The 21,613-nt window shown below is 44.6% G+C and overlaps 1 protein-coding gene across 1 annotated transcript in view; it reads left to right on the forward strand.

The window, feature by feature from the left end:
* LOC146809367 (tetraspanin-4-like) overlaps positions 1-21,613 on the forward strand; it is a 138,742-nt gene that overhangs the window by 103,178 nt on the left and 13,951 nt on the right. The window contains exons 6-7 of the mRNA XM_085616180.1: positions 11,179-11,307; positions 14,898-14,981. Of these exons, the coding sequence (XP_085472306.1) occupies positions 11,179-11,307; positions 14,898-14,981 (213 nt within the window). The remainder of the gene's footprint in view (positions 1-11,178; positions 11,308-14,897; positions 14,982-21,613) is intronic.

Below are 21,613 nucleotides of genomic sequence, written 5' to 3' on the forward strand. Positions count from 1 at the left end.
GATGATGTAGAAACGTTTGAGAGGATGGCATTACCCACACCCAGTCTTGCAAAAAGAAATGTCTGGATGGTGGAGTGAAAAGTCAGCGGGAGGTAACAGACGCTTGATTTGCCCTAGGATTGAGAGCTGAAATGGACATGCAGAACCAGTTCGCTGATCTGTACTGTGAGGTTCAGAGGAAAGTCAGGAGTGAAATCCAGAGACTTAACAGAAGAAAATGAAGTTATAGTGATACTAAAGGTAACGAGGACAAGAACTATAAAGAAACTGAAGCGGCCTAAGTGGAGGAAGAGAAAAGAGGAAAGTCAACTGTATATGACTTGAGCTTCCAAAGGTGAGAGGACACCCACCGATTACTAACCGCAAGGGAATAAACACTCTAAAATGGGGACCCTTCTGGTTAGTTTGGAATATAAATTGGGCAAAAGGGAGGGAAACATCTTTGTCAGATCATCATCATATGTTTAGTGTAAAGTTGGAGGTTTCCTCCTTTCATCTAGTGGTCTATATAGTCCAACATGGCAAGCGAGCTAGATACATTTCAAGGTCATATCAAGAGATATTGGGTCCAGAAAGGTATCTAAAAGTAAACAGCCACTTCCCCCCACCTCTGGTGTCTGACATTGGTGACACATATAACAAATAATCATTTGGGGTTGTGGTTGTGAATGCATAACACTGCGCCTTATGACCAAGTTATATCGGCTTTCTTGTTATTTTAAAACTGGGCAGATGTCTCCAATGTTATATAATAATGGATTGGGTGTCTGGACATACTGAACACTTGATGTATACTGTCGATACCCAATTAATACAATTATAATTGTTTTTGTAACCATGTTGAGCCCAGTTATATAAAAATGTTCAATAAAGAAATATTGGAGAAAAAAAATGTAGAAGAAAACTGGTAGAAAACAACCAGAAAAAACAATGTTTTTTTAATTAAACCATGAATAAAAGTGATCTTAAACAAAATTGAAGTTGGGACTTCCATCAGAGGAATGCTCATGATTACATGGCCCAGCAACAAGCTCTGACAGCTCCACTGTGGGACATTGAGTACACTGGTGCGCCTCCATGATCACATAAGCAGCTTCATGTTGCGGTGACAATAGAGGCTCGATGGTTGTTAAAAGATTAAGGTCAGTTGCTGCTTCCATGTCCAGTCTTAATGCGTTTTGTCTACTGCAGTTATCTATTTACAAACTTTAAAGCCCGTGCCTAGACATACGTGTGGCCAACATAAGTGTGGCCATGACAGGGTTTTTTGTCATTCATCAGGAATTTGTCATCACAAGATTCCTTTATGCCATTCCACATAGACCATGTATTTTTGGCCAGGCATGCAATTTCAGATTTATTGCGTGCAAAGTTAATCTCAGGACTGATCATATATGGGGAATATCCTATTTCTAGATTGTCGGTTCTTTGATGTTTCGTGGCTTCTTTTGTGTGATTTTACTATACAAATGTAGCAGCAGGAAAGGGCATAGATATGCCTTCTGGTGGTTTATCCTTGATGCAAGGTTGTCGGATTGCTGCAGTGTAATCCTTAGCTTGTATAGATGCGGAGCTAGGACAATAGCAAATTTGTTCTGCCAGAACTTGTTCATCATGCTTATGCATTTCAAATGTTCATTCCTGCTAATTGGAATCCTGCTAACCTTGTCTGGATAGGGTACCCGGTGAAAAAGGTCAGCATCCACCTTTTGCGTCACCATTAAAGAGGAAATGCCAATTTAGCCCGCGTTGGTACCAGAAATATGACATTTAGGCTCTGTGGGAGCTCATCTGCTTGGCACATATCCGGTTCTTTAGTCTCCTTCTGTTAGAGGCTGGGCTGGCCATTTCAGACATAATGCAATCCGTTGAGAAGCTGGAGGTATGGAGGCTGCTTTCTTAAGTCCTGCGGCGGCTGCCATCACACGCTGCAGCCACACAAGTGTTGTTAACGTAGACCGGCCCACATTGCACTGCTTACATTACATGTTACTTAAGACAGTCTAACAATGTAGCGAGTGCTGTAGGCACGGTGATATGTGTCCCTGTAGTCTCTCGGCTCTGGGCCTCTCTGCCAGTGCAGCCATTCCCAGGCCCCCTGAGGCGTGGTTGGTCAGTGACTTGGGGATGGGAATCATTGTCACACGCATGGGGCATGACTGCAGATACATGGATGCTAGTAGACTTACAGCAGTTCCAACTTGGTTTGAAGGGGTGGTACTTCAAACAGCTGTGCACACACGGGCACAACCATGAACAGAAAGCATCGAACAACAAGCCAGCCTCTTCAGCCCCTCTTCTGTGGGCGTTGCCTTTACCCGAGGCTCTCTTCCCAGAAGATACAGTGAACCCCATAGGTCAATAAGGTGGGCAGCCGCTGTCAACTGTGCAACTTCTTCCCTCTTGCCGACCTCTACTCAGTGGTTGATGTTTTTGCTACAAGAAGCATTATTGCTGGAAACTGCTTCATGGCTTGTTAGGGGTAGGTCTGTGCTATTTCAAATACCAAAATTATCAAGGATTCGCAGAGCCAGTAGGTTTGGCATTGATTGCCGACCGTTTGGCTTTGCCAGTGCTTATTTGGTTTGTGAATGTTTTTTGTACGAAGTCCTACAACACCAAGTGGCCTGGCAGCAGTGTCAGAGGAGCTTCCAAATCCCTCTCCTAAGTAAAACGAGCATTGTTTAAAATACAGAATGATGTATTTTGGTACTGTAAAAACTCACACTGCACCAGCAAACCCTGGCACTGAAGGCAACTACCTATCGTGCGGATGTGCACATTGTGCAAGAGCAGAATGCTGCCACCGGCAGTCAGATAAACCAATAGCTGAAGTGGGCTGACCCTATGCCTCCTGGTGGATGCTATGGTGGCCGGAAGCAAAATATAAATAAGACTCCAACAGACCAGTGGAATAAGAGGACTGGTTTAAAGTCCCTGTAAGTAATTATCTATAGTGTATAGATGTTTATTAGAAACAAAAGGTCTTGGCTATCGCCAAACCTAATAAAATTGTGTGCATGTGTGTGTGATCTCTTAGTGGATATGTGTGAAAGGATCTATCATTTGTGAGTCTGAGAAACTGTCTATGATATGAAATGAAACGTATTACATTAAAAAGGCACTGATTGCTACAGGTTGTTTCATCAAGAAGTGTGGTGGGCTAGGGACCCCGAGAGGCCACCCGACCACCATAACAAGCCAATATGGGGAACCAGTTACAGCTCTCTACTCAGAGGCCCTTAGTCACTTTAATACCTGATTAATTTGTTTTCAATAATGAAACACTTAGTTTAATATGCCCACATTTTAAGTGACTACTTTATCGAATGCATGAAGGGGATTAGAGCTTGAGGTCCATAGCGGTCTAGTTGTTATGTTAGCTTACGCTGCATTAAGGTATGTGTATTTGTATAGTGCACAACTCGCCCGAAGAGTATCCTGGCGCTGGTTAATCCTCCTCCTCCACCTACAGATGCCACGGAGAATGCCCTCCACATTTTGCCTCCCAGATCTTCAGTTTCTTTTAGTAGTTGGCATGCTAGCCTTTGCATCAAATGATTTATTTATTTTTTAGTTTATTAATTTATAAAGCACTGCCTACCGAAGAGACAATGGAGCCCTTCACAAACAATTGTAAAATGTTACAAACCAAACCAAGAGAAATAGAAGTGCAAGGCAAAAAATCATAGCTGTCTCCAGGAATGGAAGTAAACAACATTTTGTCAGATAATTAAAACCATGCAGTAATCAGAAAAGTACCTGGAAATGTGTGGGCTGCAGCGCGAAGTACAGTTTTTAAATGAGACAGAAGATTGAAGTGTTACTAGACCTGCATGTCTAGTGACTGAAATAATCTACTCAACCTAATATTAATGCTTTTGACCCATAAACTGGTTTCAAATTATGTGATCCTGGGCAAGTATTTTAATTCACTGAGATGCCATTTTCTTCTTCATCACATATGAGAGCACCTTCAAATATGCAAGTTCAGCATGTCTGCGGTACAGAAAATGCTTTTGATTAATTTAATATATTCCACATTAGCTCCATATAGAATGCAAATCTAGCCACATATAAGATAGACTTGACTCTTAGTTCAATAAATGCATTGTCATCAGGGCTTGGCCAGGAATGTCTCTCACATCATGTTTAAAAATTATCACTTTTAATAAATACATAACTGAAGCATAAAGTAGCAGCCCAATATTATTTGCAATCAGCAGATTTTACATTGAAATGGCTACAGAATTTTTCACTGACCTGTTGTTTTAAAACTATAGAGTGTACAATCTTTGGAAATACAGTTTCTGCAAATATTTGTCATTTGCACATCACCAAGTAAAGTGTTCTGATTTGTTTTCCTCCAATTTAAATCTTTGTTTGCATCACACTTCTGAATTACAAAAAAAAATTATTTCATAATTTCTGATCTGCTTGTACTATTCATTTACAAGCTGTTCAAATGTTGTTTTAGAGAGAAAAAAACAGACATTTTACTGCATTTTGTTTCACAATTATTGTCAAATAGCTTACTTGACAAAAAGCATTAACTGTAAAAAGAGAAAGAAAAGTAAACATCATTTCCCAGGAACACATGAGGGACAATTAGTAAAAAGACGAACTGACATTTGACCTCTGTCCTTGAGCAGTTAGCAAATGTGTCAAGAAAAAACAATATTTAAAGGCTTTTTAATTGCTCATTCACTTTTTGAAGAAACAGAACACCTGTTTCTTCCAGCTTAAGTTTACTGGCCAGCAGGGTTGAGTAAGTGCTAAAAATAGGTCGACCTGTTAAAATGTCACCGAGGCCTGCAGGGGCTAAGGGTCCTATATGTATCCTGTAGAATAGGAGCTTCCTTTTAATGTTTGTATCTTTTTCTTTTTGTGAATAACTTTTATGGCTGCCACAATGCTGCCAAATAAAGTTTTGAATTGAATTGATAGTGATAGTCATGGCTGCCCAAAAGTACATACGTAGCCGAACATTGGTGACACACAGGTTTGTAAGTAATCTAGAGTGGTAAGATTAGGCAGGGCGGCAGAGATCATATTCAGCCCTCACATTGGGACTGGAGGACTCGATAGGGTCGTGTTGCTACCGTTAGTAAGTGGCTTCAGTGTAAGGCATTAGTTGTTAATTATAACTTCAACTTACACTAGGTTGATATTGTCTCTGGTTCCTGAGCCAGATTTATATATTTTTTCTCTTCATATAAACCACTTTCTGTATTAGGATTGGTTGCTCAAATAACAAGCCCCCTTGAAGCACCCCCAATGAACTGATTAAAAAGTATATTTATTCTTTATAATTCTTGTGGCGAGAACTCCACAGGACCCCCTGGGCAGTGGTCTGGCTTGTTCAATGCAGTATGAAGCTCGTATGACATAGTTTGGACATCTGCCTTTGGATCCATGTCTGCTCCGTCTTCTGTTGCACTAAGATGTCCAAGAACAGGGCTCACCAGAAACACAGCACTGAGATATTCTTGAAAGAAACAAAGAATTCACTGATCTACACAATCTCCATATTCCCTGTCTCCTCAGTCCTTGTATGCAGTTGTCTGGACAGCAAGCATGAGGTACCCCAGCTCTTCATCATAGGGTGGCAAGATAGGTCAAAGATGCCACAAAGACGTGGTCCTTAATAGCAATACATGGCATCTGGTTTGGGCAAAGAGGCCACAAGTGGCCAATGATATCTAGCATTTTAAAACAGTAATATATTATGTCATGTTATAGAGCACTTGAATGCCAAATTCTTCTTGATTCTAGAGTGATGGGGGAGACCACCCGAAGTTAATCTGCTTGAGGAACACCCAAGTTTTAGAACTCTGCACAGCTGGGTGTAGTTTTCCTGTAGTCTCAAATATATGTGAACGTACTTCCACAAATGCAACACGCACAGAAAATTTGCTAAATGAGAAATGACAAGGTGATTGTAGTAGCCTGCCTTCCTTCTCTCCAGTGGCATCCTGGCATGCTATATGTTGGAGGTACCATGTTGACTGTACCTGACAGTTAGACCCTGGCTGAGCTACTGGTAACATCTGCTCATGGTGGGATCTACTATACATTCCTGTACCTGTGTCTGCCTACTGAATAAGCCCTCCAGACATCACAACAGAAATCTTCTGTGACTGCATACCAGGGACAAGTGGGTTTGAATGAAGCAGTGAAATAGGCAGTGAGAAAGAAAGGGACCATTTGCATGTTTAGTCTGATGCTTTATTCACAGGGTCTTGTGACTTGATACATAAATGTACTAGAAGATAAATGTAGTCTTGGAGGAACTAATCAAACATGTTGGGGTGACAGAAGCCTGTGCCATGCTGGGCACTGCCAATCTGAAATCACTGCAGCCTACAGAGGTAGGCCAGCTTACAGGCCATTGAAAAAGTTCAACGAGAGAGACATTGTGGCTATACTCACTATGTAACAATGAGGTTCGGGGAGCAGGAAGTGGATTCTCCTTATTGGCCAATGGTAATGAAGGCAGGATTTTGAAATATAATAATTTATGCCTTCAAAAGAGGATTGACGTTGAGCGGAATCCCCAGATTTTGAACTGTCTGACTGCAAAATTGAGATAGTGGGGCTCCTTCCAGGAAAATCAGACAACAGTCACCCATAACTTAACTGCTGTCCTTGGTAGGAGATAAGATCTGGAGGTCATTCACATGTGTAAAACTCATCTGTCACACTGGCCTACAGCCGTCTAAAGGCATTATTGAGAGCAGAGCTCAGCAATGGACAAACCAACCACAGGACCACAATACTGGCACATACAGAAATTGGATAGTCAAAGTGCTCCTGTTAGATACTTTGACTCTCACGGTAGCAAGGGTGGGCGGTCTAGGCTTAGTCTTGGAGTTGAGTGCCAGGGTATTAAAACTCTTAAATTCAGTATGGCACCTAAGGCTTGATTTGGAGTTTGGCAGACAGGGTACTTTCTCACAAATGTGACAAAGTATCCTGTCCACCAAACCCTTGTGTCCACCTATACTATTTTGAATCGGGCGAACCATCAGTTTTCTGACCGCGGTGCCCCCGATGGCTCTGCCGTCAGAAAAATCCCAGGGTATGGAAGACCTTACTTTTTTGTTTTTTAGAAATAAACTCCTGATTTGGGAATTAGTTTCTTTGAAACAAAAAAGTTTGGTGCAAGACGGCCTAAAAGATGAAGGCCGCACACCAAGCTTTGAGTGCCTTTATAGGAGCTGTCATGGGGGGGGGGGTCTCCAGTGAAAGCAGACTGATTACAGAAGGGCCGGCAGTGATCTCTTACTTTGGTGGGCAGCAGTCCGTTAATAATTTCATTGGCTCCTCAGTACTTTATTAAAACTTAAGCAAAGAGAGGTATTTTTATTCTCTAGAGAGTTTTTTATTTTTATTTTCATCTTTCTTCTTTTTCTTCTCCAAGTTCTAAATGCACGACATTGTTGACAGTTCCCCGCTGCCTTCATAGTTTAAAGGGTCCCACAAGCAGAGAATAACATGTCTATAATGAATTGTCCCACATGGCTAGACACTAAAGTCTCCATCGATTTATCAACGTAGAACCCCTTATATCGAGTGAGATACTCTGGGCCTCTTTACAGTGTTTAAACTCCTTGCTGGAATGTGCACTCTCCCAAGATAACTTGTGATGGGGGATACTACAATCTGCCCCTTTCTACCTTACTAAAGCTCTATGAGACCGAGTCTCTGAAGTATGAGATGGGATTGATTCTATTGTGTATGCTTTTGTCACAATGTCATACCATGTAATGTGGATAACGGCACTGCTTGGTGATTCTTCTTATAGGGAACGGGGTCCTCAGTTTGTCTGATCTTCGTTGTATTGTTATATAATCAATAAACAGAATTTGAAAATAAAAAAAAGAGCTAAGCAAATTATTTTAATTGACATGCATATATCTAATACATTTAGATAAATGATGAGCAATAAAAGCCAGGTCTTAACACCATTTGGAGCCAATCTATGACCCCACAGGGTTTTATATTTCTCCTGAGCTAAGGGCAAATGTTTCTTCCGGTCAGCCTTATCGCTGTCCAGTGAGGATGCTCTGCTCACTAGAACCTCATAGTATTTGCATGTTATTGATGGCATACAATTAAGGATACTGAACAGTTTGATTTCTTTTGATTTACCAACTCTGGTTGGTGCCATTTTTTTTATTTCTCAATTGATTTTATTGAAATTTTATAAAAACAAAAAGAAAAGATTAATGGGGTAGATTGACTGTGAGGTGGCACAGCACGCTTTGCTATACGGTTGTATAGTCAAGGTATCATCATGACACAACAAAGTATGGTAACATTGAATTGGTTGGTACCAGTTTTAACCTTGAAAATGGCTATCGCAAAAACCCACTGCCAAAAGAAGATCTTTGCTCACATGAAGATTCTTGGGTGCTCCAGTGATCCCTTGGTGACCCAGAGTCTGGCCCCATTGTCCACTTGATGACAATGGGACCTGACTGACAGTTCAGGCACTGCTGTCCAAGGACCAGTTAAGGTGTATAGTGGTTCAGTTCTTACTATATGTCCAGAAAGGCACCTTAGACATTCTGGTACCTCTATCTTGAAATCTATTGGTCACTACAGAGATTTCACACCCACGGAAGTGCAACGTGACACCAGTAACTGCTAGCAACTGGTCTGGATAAAGATACATTGGACTTCAACTATAAACGGCAATTGCTGCGTAACTGTTAGGGCTAGAAGTATGGTTCATAAGAATCCAGAATCAGGGCGACCTTCTTCTGCCAGTAGTTTCAAACCCGATGCCAGGGGTTCGGATCCTGACTGTCTCCTAGTTCCTTCAGGGTTGAGGAAAGGTGATCAGGTGCCACCTAGAGGCATGGAATGGGCCAGGGATGCTGCAGTCTCAGACGTCTCGATTTGTGAAGGTGATGGAGCAGCTCCTCGACCCAGAGGTCCTTTTTGTGCTGCCCCGGGCAGCGGGAGGGACTGGCATGAAAACGATGTTCTTCTGCAGTCCCTTTCCATTAACCTGTCCTGAAGATGGGCCTTGTTGATCTTTCTGGCAATCGGGACACTCCTGGCAGAAGGTGCCCAGGTCCTAGTGGGACGAGTAGTTCGCCAAAAAAGCTGCGGACTTTTGGATACTCGTAAACTGGAATAGGCTGTATTGGAGGACGGGAGGAAGAGAGTGTGTTGTATGTGTCCCAAGATCAGTTATTGTGAAGACGAGAAATACATGCTCTTGCAATGCACTATGCCATTCCATCTGTGATATAACTACATGCCTGTCACATTACCATATCATGCTATCATTCAAGTCAATTATTGCTGTGTTTATCCGACCCTGATGAATAAAGGTTTAAAAAATAAGCCTTGGGCAAAGTCAGGAGGAAGACTGGCAGCCAATCAGGGGGTCCATTCCTGGACCAGGGTCTTCTGTTCACTGCTGTGCAAGCTTCGTTAGTATCAGGATGACAGCAGTGCCCAAACTACTGACTTAGGGGCCCAGCACGTGTGACCTTCTGCTGGTTAGGCGGGCGACCAGATTTATCATCCGGATAATGGTGTCTCTGCTGGTACTGTTCTCCTCATGGAACCCATCTGACCTGCATATTGTGCAGTGATACTCAAAGTACGGTTCGGGGGAAGCGTGTGCCCACCTGGCCTTCACATGCAGCCATCTGGTCAATATCAGCCCTGGGCTGCTGCTTGCGTCACACAGCACTAACATTCAGAAAGATGTTAGATAAAGGGGCAAGTGTTTATTTACAGATAAACTGAGGTTAAAGAAAGGAAGTAACTAGGGTGTCCTGCACCACTCAACTTTAGGAACACCTTCATTTTTAAAGACTTCCTGCAACAAACGTGTAAATATGAACGTTTATTCAAAAAGTGTATTATATTAACATGCAAACGCATTTTACTTTAGTACATCAGATCACACCAGTGCATTGAGAAATATAGTTTCAAAGTGATAGTTTTCTAACCTGTAATTAGCAACATTCATGCCCCCCCACCCACCCTCACCACAACGGCAGTAGTGAACTAAGCCAAGTTAGCTGTCATGCGCACCCTCTGGGTGGCCTGAGTTGATATTATACATGAACAACATTATAGTTTATTAAATCAAAAACAAGAAGGTTTTGTTGCGCTGCACATCCTGAACGAATGTATTTCCAGGTCCTCTTATATGTGATAATAAAGAAAAAGTTGGCAATGTAAAAAAAAAGAAAAACTCAAATGCCAAGGATCACACAATTTGTTTAAGTGGCAAAGCTGGAATTGAGCCCAGATTTTCTGGCTTCGCCATGTGCTATTCAGCCATTAGAAGTAGATGCTTCACTTCCGCTACCGCCCACCTTACAGCAGGTCCTAACCCCAGACCATCATCCTGCTGCCATCAGTGTGGCCCTCGATCACACCATGGACCATCATTTTTAGCCCCTTGGAAAATGTTAGCGAGTCCTCTTGGTATATTTCATGTTTTAATCAATCAAAGAAAGCGGTTGCCATTGTTGACGAAAAATGATGAAATCAGGTACAGCGCTCTTCGCATAGATGCCAGTGCTCTCGAGCACAGTGTACACATGAAAGCCGACCATCTGTGCTCCAGAAGGAAACCCAGTTACTGCATTTAGAGACAGACACGTCACAACTTACAAGCACAAAGTTTCGTGCACAAGAAAACGGCCAGTAAAAGAATGCAATTACACAACCGTGGTCAGACATCCATTTGTAGGTCAGGCGGGCCAGGCGGAGTACAGGGTGCCTGGAGGACCAAGGGTAAATAGAGAAGAACTTTGTATGTCGTGTGTATGCACCAGTATGTATCCGTAGCGCGTGCTGCAGAGACAGGCGAGATATCTTTACCCTACATGTGCCAACAGTCTCCAGCCTCTCCATTAAAAGATGTAGCTGCATCAGGGGCGTAGTCACCACTGGAGCAGCAGGTGCAGTGCACCGGGGCCCAGAGCCCTGAGGGGCACACCGAATCCTGATAACTGCTGTATTTTAATACCCCAGCAGCAGTCAAAGGGGACATTTTGTTGCTTGCACCAGGGCCCATGACATCCTTGCTGCGTTACTGAGCTGCACGTGGCCCAAGGAAGGGTGTGAAATGCTTTAATGCTTCCTTCTCTCTGTTTTGGCTCAGGTCTCTCACTGTCCTGACTTCTCTTGTTTATCTAGTTCCACTGCTGCGGGGTCAGGGGTTATGCAGATTGGACAGATGACATCGGTAAAACCACCGTGCCCAAGTCGTGCTGCATGGAACTCACCGAAACGTGCACGTCAGACAGTGAAGCCTGGTGGAAGAGAGTGAGTATGAAAGATCGCACCCTGGCGGTCTCTGAATTCACTGTTAGAGCTGCACTACTCACTGCAACACACAGCATCGACTGCCCCAAGCAGCACTGGATTTCAGCTCACTCTAACCATCACCCACAGTAGTGACTGGTGGTTAAGCTGACAGTCACTCACTGCACTTACCGTCACTCTTAACTGCACTGACTGCTGCACCTAGTACTGAAAGGTATACATAACGAAGACGGCCATGCACTGCACTTACAGTCACTCTACACTGCACTTACTGTTATGCACACAGAAATATGTACATAAAGCTCAGTCACACGCTGCAATTACCATCACTCTTCACTGCACTGACGCTGCACCCAGTACCGAAAGTAATACATAAAGAGGACAGTCACATACTGCACTTAGTCACGCTTCACTGCACTGACTGCTGCACACAGTACTGAAAGAAATACATACAGCTGACAGTCACACTGCACTTACAGTCACTCTTCACTGCACTGACTGCTGCACACAGTACTGAAAGAAATACATACAGCTGACAGTCACACTGCACTTACCATCACTCTTCACTGCACTGACGCTGCACCCAGTACCGAAAGTAATACATAAAGAGGACAGTCACATACTGCACTTTGTCACGCTTCACTGCACTGACTGCTGCACACAGTACTGAAAGATATACATACAGCTGACAGTCACACTGCACTTACAGTCACTCTTCACTGCACTGACTGCTGCACACAGTACTGAAAGAAATACATACAGCTGACAGTCACACTGCACTTACCATCACTCTTCACTGCACTGACGCTGCACCCAGTACCGAAAGCAATACATAAAGAGGACAGTTACATACTGTACTTTGTCACGCTTCACTGCACTGACTGCTGCACACAGTACTGAAAGATATACATACAGCTGACAGTCACACACTGCACTTACAGTCACGCTTCACTGCACTGACTGCTCACAGTGTACTGAAAGATATACATACAGCTGACAGTCACACACTGCACTTACAGTCACTCTTCACTGCACTGACGCTGCACCCAGTACCGAAAGTAATACATAAAGAGGACAGTCACATACTGCACTTAGTCACGCTTCACTGCACTGACTGCTGCACACAGTACTGAAAGATATACATGCAGCTGACAGTCACACACTGCACTTACAGTCACGCTTCACTGCACTGACTGCTCACAGTGTACTGAAAGATATACATACAGCTGACAGTCACACTGCACTTACAGTCACTCTTCACTGCACTGACTGCTGCACACAGTACTGAAAGAAATACATACAGCTGACAGTCACACTGCACTTACCATCACTCTTCACTGCACTGACGCTGCACCCAGTACCGAAAGCAATACATAAAGAGGACAGTTACATACTGTACTTTGTCACGCTTCACTGCACTGACTGCTGCACACAGTACTGAAAGATATACATACAGCTGACAGTCACACACTGCACTTACAGTCACGCTTCACTGCACTGACTGCTCACAGTGTACTGAAAGATATACATACAGCTGACAGTCACACACTGCACTTACAGTCACTCTTCACTGCACTGACGCTGCACCCAGTACTGAAATTAATACATAAAGAGGACAGTCACATACTGCACTTAGTCACGCTTCACTGCACTGACTGCTGCACACAGTAGTGAAAGATATACATACAGCTGACAGTGACACACTGCACTTACAGTCACTCTTCACTGCACTGACTGCTGCACACAGTACTGAAAGAAATACATACAGCTGACAGTCACACTGCACTTACGTTACACTTCACTGATTGCTGCACACAGTACTGAAAGATATACATACAGCTGACAGTGACACACTGCACTTACCATCACTCTTCACTGCACTGACGCTGCACCCAGTACCGAAAGCAATACATAAAGAGGACAGTTACATACTGTACTTAGTCACGCTTCACTGCACTGACTGCTGCACACAGTACTGAAAGATATACATACAGCTGACAGTGACACACTGCACTTACAGTCACGCTTCACTGCACTGACTGCTCACAGTGTACTGAAAGATATACATACAGCTGACAGTCACACACTGCACTTACAGTCACTCTTCACTGCACTGACTGCTGCACACAGTACTGAAAGATATACATACAGCTGACAGTCACACACTGCACTTACCATCACTCATCACTGTACTGACTGTTGTGCGCATCACTGGCCATCATTAGCTCATATTGAGCTGACACATATTGCAATGGCTGTCACACACTGAACTAGTTTTTGCACACTGACCCTACTCATGCACTAAACTGATTTACACACAGCTAGATGACTTGCGTTGTACTTATAGTTGCAACCTGCACTGAAAGACACACGTACTACTGTCACCCCTACCACGGGCTGTCGCATACTGCAGTGATTGTCACTACACTGTCACATACTGTGACTGACATACATTGCACTGCCTCACTTTACATCGTCTGCCATACTGTGCACTGACCTTTGCACATTTGACTGTTGCATGTGGCACACACAGTTGTGACTCTTGCACATTGTTGTCACTGCTGCATATTGCATACATCACACACTGGGGTGTCACCTACTTAACTGACTGTTGCATGTGACACACAGTTGTGACTCTCACACACTGCTCTAACTGCTGTGTACTGCAAACATCACACACTGCCCTGTCACCTACTTCCCTGACTGTTGCATGTGACACAGAGTTGTGACTCTCACACACTGCTCTAACTGCTGTGTACTGCAAACATCACACACTGCCCTGTCACCTACTTCCCTGACTGTTGCATGTGACACACAGTTGTGACTCTCGCACACTGCTCTAACTGCTGTGTACTGCAAACATCACACACTGCCCTGTCACCTACTTCCCTGACTGTTGCATGTGACACAGAGTTGTGACTCTCACACACTGCTCTAACTGCTGTGTACTGCAAACATCACACACTGCCCTGTCACCTACTTCCCTGACTGTTGCATGTGACACAGAGTTGTGACTTGCACACTGCTGTAACTGCTGTGTACTGCAAACATCAGTCACTGCCCTGACTGTCGCCTACGTCACTGACGGTTTCATGTGGCACACACAGTTGTGACTCTTGCACACTGCTGGAACTGCTGTATACTGCAAACAGCTCGTTGCTGTGACTTGCAAACTGCTCTTACTGTCACTCATGAATGAGTGTTGTACATTACACTGTCATGTGCACCACTGACTGTCCTACAGTGTGCAGACTGACGTGTGGGACACTGGCTGTGCACACTGTTGCGGTTGTTACTTCACAGGGTGAGGTGTGGCTATGGGGAATGTTTCCTCACACGGATAGCAGGGGATGCGGTTGTTGGATATGAAGGGCTGAGGGAATTGCCTCGTCACAGGAGTAGGAGGGGCTGGGGAGATTAGATAAGAGGGGGTTGGGGTTCTTTGGAAATGAGTAGCTGGGGTGGTTGCCTCCTCACAGGGATAAGGGGGGCTGGGGTGATTGGAGATGCGGGTCCGTGGGGGGTTGCCTCAACGCAGGGCTAATAGGGCCAGGGGGTCCTTGTAGTAACACTTCTGCTTTCCTCCCCAGGGATGTTATGCGACGGTGCAGGAGTACGTCAACGAGAACATCTCCTTCATTTGGATCTTTGCTGTCTGCATCATCATCATACAGGTCAGACCTCGCAAACACAGTTGAGAGGCGGCACGGGGGGGTTTGGGGAGGCGATGGGGGCTAGGAGGACGTTTTTCTCCAGAACCTAAATCTCCCCAGTATGGTTCTGCCCTGTGATAACGGTGTGTGGGTGTTTGATTCTATCCAGGTGAGCTTCTCATCTAGTGGTGCACATGCTGTGTCTGTGTGGAAGTGTATGTGTGATGTTCCCTTGCCCAGACAGGTGTGTGTGATTTCTCTTTAGTGGGGCAGGTGTGTCTGTAGGTGATTCTGACTGCTGTGAAGTATTTTTTTTACATCAAACACCCAAAAGGTGATGGGAGGAATTTTTGCAATAAGTCTAAACACTGCAGTCACTCAGGATAGCGTTCCAACCCATCATTCTTTTGCCCACCATGCCACCTTAGTTTGGACCGTGCCATACGCAAATTAGCTTTGACCCCGCTCCAATAGGAACAGTTCAGCCCAGGTCCTCTCTGAACCGGAACACAAGCAACCTAAGGCCGGTTTGGCCCTGATTGGGACTCATCAGTTGGGCGTAGATTGGTTCCAGTGGCACAGTGAGCACGGGACCTGCGTCTGGGCATACCCTTGGTTCTTACCGACGTACATCAAACAAACAAAATTGCATAGAAGGAAATGCTTGCAATAAGTCTAACCACCGGCTTGGGTTGCTTGTGTTTCGATTCGGAGAGGACCTGACTTGGCATTGTGGGCAAAAGAAAGTTCAGTTGGAATGATACCCGAGCGATGGCCATTGTTTAGACAAACTGCAAGCAAGCTCCCATCACCCTTTGCGTGTTTGATGTAAAGGATTTTACTTCATGTCCCTGGGCAGTCAGAAATGTGCAGTATCCTCCGTGGCTATTGTTGTTTTGCACTATTGTGGTGTTGGGGCCACCAGTACAGTTGCATGGCATTGTTAATAAATCAAAATCATTCCATTTGGTGATTTGAATCTCTACGGGCAGAAAAATACAGCAGTCAAACGACAATGTTGAGCTAGTCTCATAACATCATAGAAGAGGGCTTTCAATTAGGGGTAAGTAAAAAAAGAAGACTTATTAGAAACAGCAAAAACCAGTTGGTGCTAACACCTTCCTTGGTTGTGAGAAGACCCCAAAGACAGTACACTGTAATATTTTTATTGTTTAGCGCTATCCAAGCATAAATACATAACAAGCGCAGAACCCACCTTCAAGAGCTCACACTTCTCCAAGTTGATTAGTTACCTAACGAAATAGGGACTCTGTATTTCCTCTTCAAATACTATATTGATCAAACATTTGGGGTAACAGTTGGATATCAAAATGAACATGGTAAGCATAATCAACTGTGCTCTCATCTTTTCTGGTAAGACAGACCCTTGCTGGAATATACATCAGTCACATAGGTAAGAGTACAAGGCTAGAAGTAACTTGTGGCATCTAAGATGAGCGACTCTGCCAATACCTCCCTCGCTTCCGCCATCTCTGCTCCATCCACCAGTGACTTGACACTCTTGAGCAAACTATCTTAATTCCCAGCATCTCTGAGCATGTATTCTTTCTCCTTATAAGTCACCCAGAGCTTCACTGGTTGGAGCAGACACTCCCACTCTCCTTGGGTTATAGATTTCTGTGTTGAGGACCCGCTGTTTGCGAATTGTCTCTGGTGGTGTACGGCCTGGAAACAATGGGCCCTGTGCCCTTGGAATTTCAGATCTCTTTTAGCTCTTCCTTCTGTCAGGAAACTCTTCCTTTCTATCCAGTCACTTTAAAGGCACTGCTGTCTCTTTCTTTGTTTGAGCCCCTGCTGTATTATATTCTGTCACTTGGATCTTCCAACACGTTGAGTTCCAGCTCTTTGTTTACCAGCTTGTTATGTATGGGATCCTGTCCCTCTACCGTAAGACCCAGAATTCTAATTTGTTTCTGTCTTGCTGTGTTTTTCTGTGTTTCCCGCCTACTGGCAAGTGATCAATTTTCCTTTCTCAACTATTTGTTTTCTCATACTGAAGAGTTTTGGTTTCTTGCTTGTCTGCTAACAACCACCACCAGTTTGCTGTTCGTGTCGCCCATCGTCTTTTCCAGTGTGGTCACTCTTGCATGATGTTTGTTAAAGTTCCTACTCCTCCTGGCTTTCAACATTTTAATGTATCCCAGAGCTACTGTTGCAAGGTCGCTCCTTCAGACAACGTTGAACCATCAGAGATCGGTCTCCCTCCCTCCCCACTCCTGTGAGACTGAAGAAACCAGTTTCTGCTGTCCTTTCTTTCCTTTGCCGCTGGTTGCCACCATATCGTCTCTGTACACTTCTAGCAAGCTCTCTTCTTACTTATTTTCTGAGTCCCACTTCAGTACTGTATCAGTTTGCACTAGCCAGTGCATTGTGTTTGCTCGAAAAGGCTACATTGCTTTGCAGTGAGCTGGTCCCCTTCTTTGCAGGGAAGCACCCCTGTGCTTACAGTGCCAGAAGAGCTGTGTGTCCCTTCTTTGTATCAGTCTGGATCATTTAAATCTCCCCCACAAAATTCAGTTCACTCTGTCTGGTGGTTATGGATTGAGTGCCTGGCCCAGCAGTTGATTTGTGCCTATGGTTGAATGTGGGCAGCCCCTTGGACCTATTTTAGAGAACCACGGCCCATATTTATCAAGGTTTTGTATCACCCTGGCTCCACGCAAGGAGGCGCAGGGGTGACGCAAAACCTAAGTGAGATTCATCAAGCCATGCAAGGCCTCCCGGCGTGGCCCTGCATGGCTTGATGAATCTAGAGCAAGCTTCTTCATCGAGTGGCTTGCGAGCTACTGGTAGTTTAACATAAGTAGCTCTCTTATGTGCAGACCAGTCTACTAGATCAGAAGCTTTTATTGGGTTGAATCAATATATATGTACCATATTTTAAAACTGTATAGTTGAGACATAAATGTGTATATTTTCATTAGGCCTAGGCGGTGAACTTCGCTCCATTTGCGGAGTTTTCTGCACTCCGCACTCCGCGGAGCTCGTGTAGTGGAGTAAACTACGCTTCAAGAAGTGCAGCAGATTTTTTTCCCCGCTCGCGTTCGCGAACCTTAAGTTTGCGTTCGCGAACCTTAAGTTCGCGATCACGAGCGGTAAGTTTGCGAGGGCGAGCTGCCGCTCGGGTAGAATTTCTACCCGAGCGGCAGGAATACCAGCACAAACTGCAGTTCGCACTGCACTCCGCCACTCGCGGAACTTCGCAGAGTTTTTTTGTAACTTTGCGAAGTTCCGCGTAGCAAAACTACGCCCAGGCCTAATTTTCATAATTCATAAGGTGATGCTTGGAGAAAAATTGTTGAATTTCCAAAATATATTTAAAACTAAAAGTTCAGTGATAAATGATGCAGCCTTGGGGGGATTTTTTACTAATATTATTACCTCGGTGCCAGGAGCATTTCAGCTATGGCCGTTACATATTACCCATGTAGAGGCATTTCCATGGGTGAAGCGTGGGTTTTCCCACGCATCCCCTTATGGATTTTTTGTGCATTCCCAGATTTACCATTAGTGGTAGACCTGGGAATGTATTAGAATGCTAATGCCTACGCAGGCGGGATGAGAAATATTGTTATTTCTCCTTGTTTTTTCCTCTTTCTATGTGTGCTGTATTGTGCAGCACACATAGAAAGGGGGAAATGCCTCAGGATTGTTTTTGTGCAGGAAGGTGTCGCTCGTGAGTGGTGAACCTGACAGGACTACTGAAAAGCGGACTTCCTCGAGGGAGTTAGGTTCATTACCTTTACACGCATTTGAGAGAGAAGAGTAAGGATAAGTGTGATTAATTTGTCATCTACACTTTTTCGGTAGGTTTTAAGTGTTTTAGCAGTTTGAGTGGCTCTCCTTTTGTATTAAAGTTGATGGGAAACAGATTGTCAGCCTACCTGTAAGGTTGTACTTTGTAAAGTAAGGCTGCAGAAGCATATCTCTTACTTTTCCATTTCAGTGCAGTGCATCGCAGTTGGTATATGTTCCTCCATAAATAAACCACCTCTGAAGGAGGTCGGATGCTGAGTTGATACGACACTCAGCAGTTGAGGAGATATCTGGAGCTGAAGGACGGAAATGGGAAGACAGATTACGAATGGTTAGATGGAGAGCACATTTTAGGTAGGAAGATGAATGTGCTTGAACGGGGTAGGTGTCCAGTGGGCTGAAGTTGACAGGAAATTAAAAATGGGAAAGGGTAGTTTAATTTCTGTATTAGTGAGGCGTGTGTTTAGGCTATAAGGTGATAGGCTAGGTCTGCATTTTTGTAAGAGCAAGCTTTTCATATTAACGTCGGCTTTTACACACTAATTTCCTATCCCATCCAATTCAGTGCAACTTTGAGTAGTATATACAGCAGGGGGGTGTGACTAGCCGTCAGGTGAGTGGAGGGTCGGGTGATAATTGCTCTAGAATTCATAGCAGCAAAAGGTTTGTTTAGTTAATCACATTGTTCTGTTAGAAAGTGGTTGGTAGGCCCAGTCACTGTCAGACCCAGTTTGGGAGGCCACGCAAGCAGAAGCTGCTGGGCCTCATCTGTGAAGGTTGAAATCATTTGCATCTGATGTCTCTGGGCCTATCCTAGCTTTCAATTTGCAGGTAGGCTAAGAAGGGGTGACCTATGGTTCACCGTGGCATTATATAGTCATGGATTTGCATATATAAAATTAATAGCCCACAATAATACTTAGACCATAATATGCAGTAGTCAGCAGAAAATTGTGACTTACACCTCTTAAATTCAGGTGAGACATATATGATATTATGGTCGTCCATCACCAGCACTGTGCAGCTAAAACAAAAAACCTCACCAACTGAACAGGTATGAAATGACTGAAGAGACCTGTCACACATTGCTGGACAATATAGTCCACCACTGCATCCTTTAACATGATAACCGCACCTCGGTGGTCATCATGCACTGCATGAAAACATTTCCCACATAGGATCAAAACAAAGACTACTTGCTTCCAACCACACACCCTACACTGTAAAGCATGCTACCCATGTAGGCAAGCTTTTCAGATCCTCACATAGGAGTGGGAAGCACTGTATGAATGCAGCAATACAATAGAATACTATTGCTCTGTAAACTGGGCCAAGCAGAACCCCTTCAGCGCTTGACTGTCAGTGGTAACAATTGCGGCCATTCATAGTTTTTCAGGAGCTAGTGTGGGGGTGCGTAAACTCAGCCCAACAATCACCCAGTAGCCCAGTAACTGAATGTATAACCCAGTGCCATACTTAGCTGAACGTAAAAGTTCTTTAATCTACCCACTTAAAATGTTATACTTCACGGCATATAAAACAGTCCCTATTCTTGCGCTACTGTTCCTTATATCCGCTCCTGGCTCATCCCTCTCTCAGGTGTCACCCCATTTATTTGGTAGGCCTCCCCTGGGGTTTAGTGTCTCAAGTCTGAGGTGCATATCACCCCAGAATCCAGGTCTAGCACTCAGTCCTTACGCTAGTCTCTGCTATTGTATTCTCACCATAGCGCATGCATCAGAGCCACTTTTCTGGCATCCATCAGGGACCTGCAGCACGCGTCTTGCTTCACTCCCACTTCTGGGAGTAGATATGCTGCCCGGAGAGGGTTGCAGCAGGATGACAGCAGGAACCTCCATTCGACGTCTTCACAGGTAGATGGTGACCCTGGCAATGTGGGCCCTCTTCTCGGTCATCGTTGGCATGCCGGAGATGGGCTATCTAGGTCAAAGGTCACCGCGGCACAAGGGTAGACAAAGCGGGGTTCTCTAGCTTGCAATGGCACGACACATCTTAAGCATAGACTCAGTTGGTGATGCATGCTCTGCCCAGGCACAACATCTGCCGATGCACTCTGCCGCTGGCACAAACTTTTCAGCGGTTCACTTTGCTTTGGGCAACACACTCTGCCTCAGGCACAAACTTCTTGATGGCAGCAGCAACATCCTCTGTTTGCATTTTCTTCCTGGAATGCTTTCATGGAGATATCACTGCCCACAAGCCTCGGGGTATGCAGATCCCTCTCCCCAGTCTCCTGTTGGCTGATGGACCCATACGGCACCTGGGGTCAAGCTGCTCTAGCATTTCAGGTAAGTCGCACATTTGCAGGGTTGGCAAGCACATTCCATCTTCCAGCACAGCAGCAGATTGGGCTTCAAGCCAGAGAGTCCGCTCCTTTCAGTAAGGCAGGACTTCATGTGATGTCCCCTCACTTTATGGAAGCTGACTGCCAGGCAGGCAGCAGCTCCGGCTGCATAGTTGTCCTCTAAGGGTTCTGTTCAGCCTCCTTTCTTGTTTGAAGAGACATTGGAACAAAAGGGGGTCAGTGGCGCCCACTTTTAAACAGGGATGTGGATTCTCTGTCTGCACTTTCAGAACTGGTTTGGGTTGTTTCTCTTTTCATCTGCTCTCTCCAGGAAGTTCTTTTGGCACAGCCTGGGTGCAACCACACCATCTAACAAATAACAGTGCTATAGGAAGATTAATCAGCAGCCCTGAGAAATACAGGCCCCAGCTAGGCCCGCAAGACACAAGGGTTCGCTCTCCTGTAACGGAATCTATAAGGAAGTTGGCACGGAAACTGCAAAGTACAAAACCAACGTTTATTAACCCTTAAGGGTGGTCCTACAATCCACACAACACTCTTCAGTATTGCA

The sequence above is a fragment of the Triturus cristatus genome, chromosome 7 (genome assembly GCF_964204655.1).
Source record: "Triturus cristatus chromosome 7, aTriCri1.1, whole genome shotgun sequence".
NCBI classification, from domain to species: Eukaryota; Metazoa; Chordata; class Amphibia; order Caudata; family Salamandridae; genus Triturus; species Triturus cristatus.